Here is a 12234-nt window from a genome sequence, read left to right as displayed (position 1 = left end):
ACTAGATTGCCAAGTTTAAAGTCTTAGGTATGACCCGGCCGGGGTTCGAACCCACGACCTCCCGATCACGGGGCGGACGCCTTACCACTAGGCCAACCGTGCCGGTAGATAAAGCTGTATTAGGTCGCATTCACCGGCACAAGTACAAGAACACACACAGGCAGGCACGCACGCAGACACACACGCACGCACGCAAGCGAAGCTTATTTCTCTCTCTCTTTCTCTGTGTCTGTGTCTGTGTCTTTCTGTCTCTGTCTCATACACACTGACACACACGGACACACACAGTCATACACAGTCTCACACACAAAACACACAGACACACACGCACGCATGCACGCACGCACACACAAGCACAAACATACGCACATACGCACGTACACACGCACGCACACACAAGCACAAACATACGCACATACGCACGTACACACGCGCGCTCACAGATACGCGCGTGTCACACACACACACACACACACACAGATACGCGCGTGCTCACACACACACACACACGCACACACACACACACACACACACACACACACACACACACACACACACACACATATGAGACAGAAAGAAAACAAACAGGAAGAGAGATAGACAAGCAGTCCCGGTGACAGACAGACAGACAGACAGACAGACAGACAGACAGACAGGCAGAAGGAGAGAGAGATGGTTTACAAGAGAGATATATTTGATGCAAGTCTGTGTCTCTGTGTGTAAACACGTTTCTGTTCGTTTACATGGCACCACAATTGCACATACTGACAAGCAAACGCAAATAGAGGTAGGCAGAAAGGCAAGAAGACAGGCCCAGCACTGAGGCAAACAGACAGACGTTCTCGTTTGCTTTCATGACAACATATTCAAGTACAATACTTTGTAAAGAACTCTTCTGTTTGAGGGACAGAACTGTTCTCGACACACACCCTTCATCAAGAAAATAAGATTAACAAAAAAATCTTGGAAACTTTAAGTGCTGTTGAAAAGAAGCAATATGAACATAAATAAAATGTCTTTGTTGACGTAAATATTGACACTTAGATAATGGGAGAAATGCGGCATTATTTCAAGTACCATCAAACGGTGTTTTTCAGATGATGAAATTATGTGCTTTTATATCAACAATTATAAGAACACACAGAGCAGTGCTCCGGAGTTCGATTTTCGTGTGACGATAAGTAATAAAATGTGAGATTTTTGCTAGTTGAAATATAACATCTTTTGTTTTGAGCTAATTTGGACGCTATTCAGGATTAATGCAAACGAACTAAAAGTGCTTCTCTAAAAGCTTCGGGAAAATCGACTTTTGGATCAAACAGAAACAAAATCACAGAGGAACAAAAACGTCAAGTCAGAGAAATACCAAACCTGAATTTAATCTCCCATTTCCAAATTCGATCCAACGAGAGAGAAAACTCTAAAACGAAATGTACAATAACCGCGCAAAAGAAAACCACGCAAACCAGAGAAAAATCAATCAATTTCACTCGCTTTTCTCCTGCCTTTTCCTGCCTCGACGCTGAGAGGTTTTGGGGCGGAGTCTGGGTTTAAGCCACGCCTACTAATTGTTTTCTTCGCCTTGTGATTGGCTGAGCGGGAAAGGACGGTGACAAGCGGTGTTAAGATGAAAGGAGGTGGTGAGGACACATAACGGACCACGCGACGCTATCGAGTCACATTTTCCCGCTATTCAGCGGCTTGTTATGAGAGAGACAGTTATATTATTCGCGTGGGAGCGAGTGAGGATCGTCAGTTGAATACAAGTCTTGCTCGAATGAACACAGGATGACACGCCACGGTGATTTTCTTTGAAACTGAACAGCAGCCTGTTTAGTTTAACACCTCATAATCTGCTGAGAACTGTTGTGTTTGTGTTAGCTAAATTCGCAGTTACTGTTTGTTGTTGTGTTTGATTGGCAACATGTGACTAGAAACGGATTTGGTGATACTGGTGAAAACAGCGACATTCAGATGTATCTCCTTTGCTTCGTTTGACAGGTAAATACAATTGATTTGTTAAAAATGTGTTCCTTAAATTGTTTGTTTAATTGGTAGTTAATTGAATAAATTGTGTTTGTTTGCTTTCGGTCAGTGAAAAGTATCTTAATCTGTAAAACAGAACAAAAGAATGATTCTATGTTTTGTAAAATCTGATGTTCTTTGTCAATAATTATTTGCTCTGCCCTGTAACTGTGCGAAAGACAAGGGGTAGAAAAACTAGGATTGCTTTGCACAGAGTCAGTCGGTGAACTAACTCTTTACAGCACTGTATTTCAGGTCTCGCCTCGATATTTTATTGATGTTCTTATGTGTATCACTTTTAGTCTAGTATGCCTGTGCCCATGACATCATCCAACCACTTCTCTCCCCTTTCATTCATTTCCGTTCCTAGAGTTCCTTCCCTTTTTTGCGTGTTTCCCCTCCATTTTCTTTCAAACCTTGTTCGTTCCGTGTTGCGTCTGCTTTTTGTTGTCTTTTGTGTTCTTGTTTTTCCTGATGAAGCTTCCATAAGCGAAAATTCGTACCGTCTTGTCCCGTTCTTGTATTGGTGAGTACAGCATTCCTTTGTTTTTTAACTGATGTTCTTACGTTTTATGTTGTTTATTGTAATGCTGAATACACCACACCTGCGTTTCTCCTCGTTGGAATAATAAAGTGTTCTATGTCAATGTCTCTGTCTAGGTCAAGAAGAGAACACTGAAAACACTGGAAGCGCCTGGCCAGCAATTATAAGTCACACCGCCCTAAGTCACCTCTACCCCCACAATACTCTTCCTCTCCTCCCAAAATGCACACAACAGCGATGAACATGCTGGCGGCCACCTCCTACCCGTCCAGCAGTGCATACGCTCGCTACGCGGGCCTGGCAGCTTTTCCCCACTACAGGGCCGTGCTCCCCCCGGGGGCCTTCCCCCCCTATCCTCAGCCTCCCTCAGCTGAGCAGGTGGCAGCTCTCGATTGCTCCGTGCGATCCTCTCGCTTCCCGGACCCCTCGGCTCTCCAGCAGAACCACCACCATCACCACAACCAGCATCAGCATCTGCATCGGAACAACTTTGCTGACGTCACATTTTCTGTTGAACGTATCCTGGCGGCCTCGGCAGCGGCGGCTGTGGCAGCGGCAGGATCTGGTGTTGAGAGGCGTTCTTCCGGAGGGTCTGGTGCTGCCTCGCCTGAGCTTGATGTGGGTGTGGGTGTCGGTGGAGACCTTTCGGCACTTGGAGGTGGTGACTTTGGGAGACACCATAGTGGTGGTGAGTGTCTTTTGTTTTTGTTGGAATTCTTATGGAGCTAGATGGGTAAAAAGGTTTCAAGGTTTATGCTTATTGTTGCTGATAACATGGGACCCACTTGGGGCATGGCGATGAAGACTATGATTAACATAAGCCTATATACAGCAGTAACAACATGTTTTGAATTAAATTAATCGTTAAATTGAAACAAAAATATTCTACATGGTCAAATCAAGGTCAAATTAACAAAACTCAACTACCCGTACATGAAGATAGGGTAGGTCTAAAAATGTCTACATGGATACTTGATGTTGCAGTCGGCTGAGAGTTTTCAAGGTATGGGAAATCAATATTGGGGCTGGTGATTGGGGGTGAAGGGGGGGGGGCGAGGTAGGTTTAGATAATGAGTATGGTGATGATGATTTTTATAAAGATTAAAATTTGCTTTCCAGGCCAATCACGTTTTGTGTGAGAAATGCGTATACCCCGTAGTTTGTATCATGGGGTGGTTAATAGGATACTGTGAAAGCGTTGTTTTTTACATAAATAATTATCCTTTAAGCGTTAGTAAGTTAAATTTTTGCTGATTTCGTGATTCATAATGGAACAAATTAGAAAAAGTAAATGATAGAAAAAAAGAAGCGTGCAAGGTGACACAGATGATTGTAATGTAATGATTTTTCTTAGTTATGCAACTTTTTATTTGTTTGTTTTGTCATTTCAAAAAATATACCGTTGCAATAATGTACACAAATTGTGCGGGAAAAAGACTGTTGATGTGTGAAGCAAAATCAGAGAAGGAAGAAAGAAAAAAAGAAAGAAGGAAAGAAAGAAGGAAAAAAGGAAGGAAGGAAGAAAGGAAGCAAAAAGTAAACACTGCGTTCTTTGAATTGAAACGTATTTATAAAAAAAATCCATATTTTATTTTTATTTTATGCAATTTATACCGCGCACATACCTCAACCACGGATTCAAGGCGCAGGGATTTATTTATGCTGTGTGAAATGGAATTTTTTTACACAATATATCACACATTCACATCGGCCAGCAAACCTCAAGCCTATCAGGGCGAGCATTCACCTTTCACGGCCTATTATTCCAAGTCACACGGGTATTTAGTGGACATTTTTATCTATGCCTATACAATTTTGCCAGGAAAGACCCTTTCGTCAATCGTGGGATCTTTAACGTGCACACCCCAATGTAGTGTACACGAAGGGACCTCGGCTTTTCGTCTCATCCGAAAGACTAGCACTTGAACCCATCACCTTGGTTAGGAAAGGGGGGAGAAAATTGCTAACGCCCTGACCAGGGTCGAACCCGCAACCTCTCGCTTCCGAGCGCAAGTGCGTTACCACTCGGCCACCCTTCTGTATCTGTATCAAACAGGGGGGTATATGAACATCTCAGTGGCAGGGGGATGGAAGCACTTGCTAATGAGTGGGAGTGTGTATGCGCGTGGTGTGCACGAGGATGTATGCACGTGAGTGATATTTGTAAATGTGTATTATGATAATATCATCTTTGTATTTATATTATTGAAATTGTTATATCTCGATGTACAGCGCTAAGAGCATAGTTAAATTTGTGAAGCGGCGCTATATAAGCTATCTTTATTATTATTATTATTACATTTCTGGACCCCATACTCTTGTTTGTAACACCGCAATATTGGTGAAGACTAATTTATAAAGATATGAATTCGTGACCATTCTATTCTGCTATGTCTTAAAATCAGCGATTATAAGGATAATACAGGTTAATCATAGAAACATTATTTGATATTATTTACTTCATTTTCCAAAGTTTTAATTTTTTGTCGACGACGGTTCTATTCAATTTTGGTTTCACACGCTTCCCTATGAAAGACCAACATATTTCTATTACTATTTTAAATGATTTAGCATGATTTCAACGTTGGTCGCGAAAAGAATCTTCTTCTTTCAAATGTAGAATAAAACTCAATTTTGTTAAATTGCAAGAAACGCTGTTTTTATTTTATATAAAAAAAGTAGCTATATAATTATGAAAAATGGACAGAAAGAAATACTCAATATTCCCGCGAAGTAATCTGTACTATCATACATTTATTTTGCTAGAGGCTCGATTGATTTACATCCGCGAACTAGTTGCAGATCGTACATGGTTTGTTATGCCCTAAGAGAGAAAAGGCTGGGAAATACGTAGAGGTTACATGCCGAGTCTCAGTGATTATCAAAAATAATGGTCGAAGTTAGCGGATCATGAAAAATGCGAGCTTTAGCGAGCTTTTTCATGACCGCGAACTGAGACCATTATTTTTTATAATCACTGAGACGAGGTGTGTAACCTCTTTATTCCTCCTTTCTTCAGTTATTCAAAGAAAAGAGGAGGTTTTTTGCGAAAGTTTGATCGAATCCTATTCACTCAACCAGTCAACCTGCGCAGGCGATCGATTAATGCGCGGTTGTATAGTTCCGTGCAAATCATTCCATTCTGTTAACACTTCTTGTCAGTTTTCCTATTTTGGACTAAATTCAAGTACACAGATATGCTGTTATTCTGCTGTGGCGGCAAAGGCAGATATTGTGTGTTCTGTATATGTTTTGGTATCGGTTAGGATAATGTTCTTTCGTCAAATGGGACTAGCAGACGAACTTTTGCACCCGTGTTCCAACGTTAAAAACTGTATGAAGTTAAGTTTTCTGGGGAAAATAGTGTATGAAACCGCTTTATGTTGTTTAAATTGATGAGATGTGTGCATTTGGTTGCGTGTGATCTGTTTATTAAATGAAATATTGTTGAAAACTGACCGTCGGATTGCAGTCTGTTGTCGAAGAAACTGAGTGAAAAGAAGGGGAACTACTCTTGTCGCTAGACAAAGTATGAGTTACTTGCCTTGAGAAATTGCTTGTGATGAACGTCTGGACTGGTATTCAAGAAACCTCTTTAGCGCTACTTGGCCGCATGGTGGCGCTGTTTGAGCTGTAAGTCGCGCTAATCGGCATTCACGAAAGCCCGTTGTGACCCGCCAAAGTCACGTGACGCCTTCAAAGTTACAGGACCTACCCCTCGTCTCTACAATCGCTAACACCGTGTTATCTTCGTGATTCAAGATGGCGGCCTTCATGATGTTGGAATATGCCGAGAGAAGAAATCTGAGAAGAATTTTCCGGGATCGCATTCATCCTGTGGATAAATATGACGATGTAGATTTGTACAGAAAGTTTTATTTTTTTTTGTCTTCTCTTTTACCTTTGTTTTTTTAAGCGGGGAGCATCCTTCTTCATATTTTTTTTAAATCAAATATTTACATGTTTAAATTAATATCATGGTAACCAAAAAAACAAAACAAAAACCCATTCCTGCCTAAAAAATTTTTTTTTAAATCAATTTGCTATTATAACGTACTCTTTTGCACATGAAGAAAATAAACAAAAATAAACAAATGCCAAAGAGTAAAAAAAAATTACGGACAGATGGTGATTTGAACTCGACTCAATCGCGCATCAGGCGAATGTGAGAACCGTTCGGCCACGGAATCAGTAGAAGAAATTGGACACTGTAATGCATTAAACAAGACGCGAGCACGTTTTCACCACAAGCCGGTATGATCGAGCATCGGTTGAAATCTTTCGCGAGCAGTATCTCGTATTTGTCCGCGTTTCGCTGTCAGTCCAGTTACCACTTCGTTTCCTCTTCCCCTCCATCTCTTCCTCGTGTGCCTGCGCTTTTGCTTGTCCGATGGATGTTCCGTACATGTCGACTAAAGTAAATGTAATGCACACGTGTTCGTTCGCGGAATAAAAGCAATGAAGGCGGATAAGACCTACTGCCCGTGCGCACTGAACAGGAAGTGAGGGAAACCCCGTGGTTTATAAATAGACAACCTTGTTAGCTAACAGCGTTCGGAGGGGGACTCGTGAATGCCAGTTAAAATCGGAAGTTAAAGCGTAGTAGCTAAAACGGCTTCAGAATCTGAAACCACCTCAAATTCTTTTTCTTCTTGAATACCACTCCTGATCTAGATTCAGAAAACAACCGAACTCATGGATTTTATATGAAGATTCATGTGTTCAGGCCTGTAGTTGTTAATTTAAATGCGGTATGTTTGTATTGTTTGCTCCAGAGATGTATACTTCGTACATTAGAGCGTTCGGAACTTTTCAGTCGCAAAAAGTAGTACCGAAACAGAACAGCTTCTCAACCCATTGCACTATCGAGGATTCAGGCTGTTGCTGGGTCGTTATTTGTTTGGTTGCTGGGTCATTATCGAAAAATAACTACCCCTACAAGTTTACAGAGGTAAAGAAGCAGAGGGGGGAATAAATAAAGAATTAATGCTGAGAATAATGTTATTAATGACCTAAATAGTCAAAATATGAAGCATACTTGAAGTTAGATAAAATGATTTTCCCGATTACTTGATCACTTCTACACCTTGTTCATGTATTTTTCTGCAAATCTGTCTTACTTCTTTGATTGGTTGATTGGTTAATTGGTTGATTGGTTAATTCATTCATTCTTGTATTTGTTTGTTTTAATCAAATTATCGATTTATTGATCTATGTATTTATCTGTTTATTTATTCTTCTTTATATTTAGCTGTCTCTTTTTTTAAATTTAATTTATTATTTGTTTATTCATCGAAAGAAGACATTTTATTTGTCAAGAAGCAGAAGCAAACGTAGAAACAGTTTGTGTGCATAATTTTAGCTGAAATAACATGACAGAATTATGCAAAGAACACAGCCCTTTTATGCTACATGTGCAGATGTTGGGCATTTATTTCACATAAAAAGATGTTTTTCAAGCAATAATTATGCGTGGACACATTAATGGACGCAAAGTGAACACCACGCGCACCCAATTAATTGCTGGGAAAAAAGTCCAAACGTGATAGACAAGTTATAAAACAAAAAGCAATAATTTATTCTCCTAATAAAATAAACCATCGTGTAGGACAAATCATGTTCATCATCATTGTTATCCCGAGTGTATAATTAACACATTATCATGTCTTCGCTTGCGAAATTTGTGAAATCTGTCTGTCTGCAGCAGTTTATTGATTTTCATTTTTTGAGTGCGACTCGCGTTACTTATAGTGTTTTTGTGTGTGGGTGGGTGGGGGGGGGGGGGGGGAGGGGATCGTTAAAAGATGAGGATTGAGGGGTGGGGATGATAACAAAAATTGATAGACTTTTGAAAAACCTGAGCTGCTGAGAAAGAAAGAAAGAAAGAAAGGAAGGAAGGAAGGACGAAAGAAAGAAAGGAAGGACGAAAGAAAGAAAGGAAGGACGACCAAAAGATAGAAAGAGGGACAGACAGAAAGAAAATGCACACACACAAAAACGGAACACAGACCAAAATAAAAATTAAAAAGCATTAACTAATACAATATTCACATAGCAACCCATCCACCTGTAAAAGGAGGAGCAGCACAAGGACATAAGACAACATAATTAACATATCACATACATGCACAATGAATATAATTAATTACATCTTCTGCAGCGCAAGGACACAAGACAAAATAATTAACATATTACATATGAATTTAATGAATTGATTTCGTCTTGATCATCCCTTTTTTGTCTTGCGGGGTTATCTACTCTCACAAGGTGTACATGCGCTTTCAACGTCTTTTTTATTTTAACCTTGAGGCCAGTATGCAAAATAGATATGACGCTTGTTATCATCATTTTCATCATTTTCGTCTGTCGTGGCCTTTTCTCTATACTCAGCGTTTAGCTTTGAGTTTTGGAATTATTTAAGAAGGAAAGGTTCAGATTTGACACAATCGGATGTGTTTTTAATTTTTTTTTATTTACATATTGTCAAAATGTAGGCCTATGTGTTTGTCTGAAACAGAACGGAACTGTGCACACAGGGTATAGAAGCTTTACAAGTTCTTGTTTGGTAGAAAGCGTATATGAGTTTGCTTGTTTTATTTCTCCCGAAGTTCTCTGTCATTCTCCTCCCCCCCTCTATTTTTCTGTCATACTGAGGGGATTTGTAAATTAATTGATAAATCAAGTCTGCTGATTTGAGAAGTCGTGGCTGCTCTTTCCTTTTTACATTATTCATCAAATCCAACAATCAACTGAATATCCCTTTTAGCTTACAGATACGTTCTTTTCCCCCCGATGATATTACATTGTACCTCACAATATCATCTTCTTTGTATCGGTGCAAACGCTCCTTCAGAACTGGAAAAAAACCGCTGTACAATACGTAAATCAGACCTACTTTCGACGTAAAATACAGACTATAGTAGAAAATACAGTCTTCCTAAATTGAACTTCTAAATCTAAACAACGAAGTGACTGTGGTAAGATGAACAAAGTTAAAAAACAAAGAATTACTGTACTCACCGATACAAAGACGACACAAGACGATAACGAATTTTCGCTTCTGGAAGCTTCATCAGGAAAAACAAGAACACAAAAGACAACAAAAAGCAGACGCAACACAGAACGAACAAGATTTGAAAGAAAATGGAGGGGAAACACGCAAAAAGGGGAAGGAACTCTAGGAACGGAAATGAATGAAAGGGGAGAGAAGTGGTTGGATTTGTGTTCAAGAAGAGCCGTTGAGTCGAAAGCGCTGTTCGCATGGCAGACTTGCAACCAGCTTGTGACCAACTTTCAAGCGATTTTAGTCGGCGGCAAGTCAAATCAAAATCGCTGCCCATGTGAACAGCTCAAACTGGCAAACTAGTTTTAAGGCCAAAAAAAAAAAAGGTCTGTTTACGGTAACATAGGCCAAAAAAATAGGGTCGGTAGGTCGGGATTTTTTTTTTTCCAAAAAACCATATTTTTACGTTATTTTGCCAAAAAAACAATTTTTTTTTTCCCCAAATGCCAAAAAAAAGTCTAGGGTCGCGCGAAAAAAATAGGGTCGGTCGGGTTACCGTAAACAGACCTATTTTTTTGTGTGGCCTAAGCACTCTCTTTCAATCTTAATTCCAGGTGACAAAAACGGCCCGGAAGGAAGCAAGGAGGGTGGAGGCAAGAGGAGAAGAACGCGGACCAATTTCACGGGGTGGCAGCTGGAGCAGCTGGAATCAGCGTTCCAGGACTCGCACTACCCTGACGTCTTCATGAGGGAGGCCCTGGCCCTCAAGCTCGACCTCGTGGAGTCCAGAGTGCAGGTCAGTGCTGTTTGCTAAATCATAGACACATATAGAAAGTTTGAATGAAATGACACGGGAATTAATGGTTCAGTTAGGGTACAAAAATGGGTGCAATAATGGTTGGGCAGAGTTTATCTTAGCATAAAAATGTTTGCTAAATCATAGACAATTTTATGCTTAAAAAAAACTCTGCCCAATAATAATTGCACCCATTATTGCGTACACCTGGCGTGGGCAGTAAATTGCTCGTGTCAAGGTGGAATAATTTATTCGTTATTTATTCGTCACGGGAGTAACATTTTCGACCGAAATGTTGACTGGGAACACACCTGTCGTTAGAAAGTATTTTCTTGTGTTATGGGGGGAGTAGTTTTTTTGTAAAGGAAGTAAAATTTTCGTACGAAATTTTTACTCCGGAGTAAAACTCTCGTGGGAGTAATTTTCTCGTGTTACACCGGCAGGGAGAAAATGAATTTCACAAACAACGACCAATACACGCCCGCGGCAGATTCGAAAACAATGATTTATGCAATGTAAACGGGATTCTCTAATCGTCTGACATGTGATTTTAATATTGCTTTTTTGATTACACACTCATGTCACGAATTATTTTGATCTTAGGCGTTGGAAAAACAAATGGCGCGACGAATATGACACGGTGTTTTTGTTTTTCGATTTATAGCGTCATGTGCCTGGAGTGTTAAAATTAATGATGATACTTCCTCCTTTTACGTAAATAGGCGCACGCAGTTACGCACGCACGCACGCACACACGCACGCACGCACGTACGCACGCACGCACACACACACAGACATACACACACACACACACACACACACACACACACACACACACATACATGAAAAGCAGTGCCTTACTTACAAGCAGACAATTAATCAAATACTACACAAATTTGACATCTGCTGATACAAATCCAACAAAAGGCAATCTTCAAAAGAATAACGTACTGACCTTTTACCACTAAAAGTAGAGAAATCCGCAGTAATCTGTACTGTCCCCAACGAGGCCCGGTCAAGTTCTCCACCCACCCCCCTCCACTCTCCGCCGATCCCTCTTCTTGTCAAGCATGAGTCAGTCGGTCAGTTAATCAGTCAGTCATTTGCTCGGTGTCTTAGGCGATGGAATGCTAGCCTCTGCCCCCCCCCCTCCCTCCCTCGACCCCCTTTTGCTCTCAAGCCACGCTAACTGCTCGATATTTTGATCAAGACTAAATGTGCCTGCCTGCCTGCCTTCCTGTCTGCCTGTCTGTGTGTCTGTCTGCGTGTGTGTGTGTGTGTGTGTGTCTGCCCCTCTCCCCCTCTCTCTCTCTGAAGGACACCCCCTCCTCTCACCCGCTTCTTTAGCTCTGACCCCCACCCCCACTCCCACCAATATCGTCCAAGACAATGTCACGAAGGACAGCAGCTAGCGAGCGACCGAGCCAGAGAGTCAGAGAGTGACACATTTAGCCCGGATTAGCTCCCTTAGTCACATGTCCGGCTCGTTGTACGGTGTGAACCGCTCCTGACCCGATGCCTCCCTGGGGACAGATTCGAACCCTGAGACGGCTGGAAGGGCAAATTGATTCCTGGCGCCAACAGATCCTCGAGGCTGAGCAGCCAAGGAGCGTGAAATGGACCAACCTCTCCCTAGCGACCGGTCGTTAAACAGGAGATGGTCTTTCTCGCGTCTTGGATCGGGCAGGGACGCGGTTGCTTTCAATTCGGTTTTTGAGATCGGTTTTGTTTTGGGTTGGTTAGCGTTAGGTGGTGCCGAGCTGGGCAAGGCAAGGGTTTGATAAATCATAAATCGGTGGTTGGTGTTTCGTTGTCGGTGGTTTTGCGGCGTGCAACATGAGTGTGAGAGAAAAACTTGTTTTGATG

The 12234-nt window shown here is 41.3% G+C and overlaps 1 protein-coding gene across 1 annotated transcript in view; it reads left to right on the top strand.

Annotated features, from left to right (window-relative positions):
• The first annotated feature begins 2689 nt into the window (after positions 1 to 2689).
• Positions 2690 to 12234, top strand: part of LOC138960200 (homeobox protein unc-4 homolog) — a 14750-nt gene continuing 5205 nt past the window's right edge. The window contains exons 1-2 of the mRNA XM_070331979.1: positions 2690 to 3257; positions 10187 to 10368. Coding sequence (XP_070188080.1) covers positions 2792 to 3257; positions 10187 to 10368 — 648 coding nt within the window. The 5' untranslated portion in view covers positions 2690 to 2791. The remainder of the gene's footprint in view (positions 3258 to 10186; positions 10369 to 12234) is intronic.

The sequence above is a fragment of the Littorina saxatilis genome, linkage group LG2 (genome assembly GCF_037325665.1).
Source record: "Littorina saxatilis isolate snail1 linkage group LG2, US_GU_Lsax_2.0, whole genome shotgun sequence".
Lineage (NCBI taxonomy): Eukaryota > Metazoa > Mollusca > Gastropoda > Littorinimorpha > Littorinidae > Littorina > Littorina saxatilis.
Note: the sequence above shows the minus strand (reverse complement) of the source record. Positions and strands in the feature narration are given on the sequence as shown.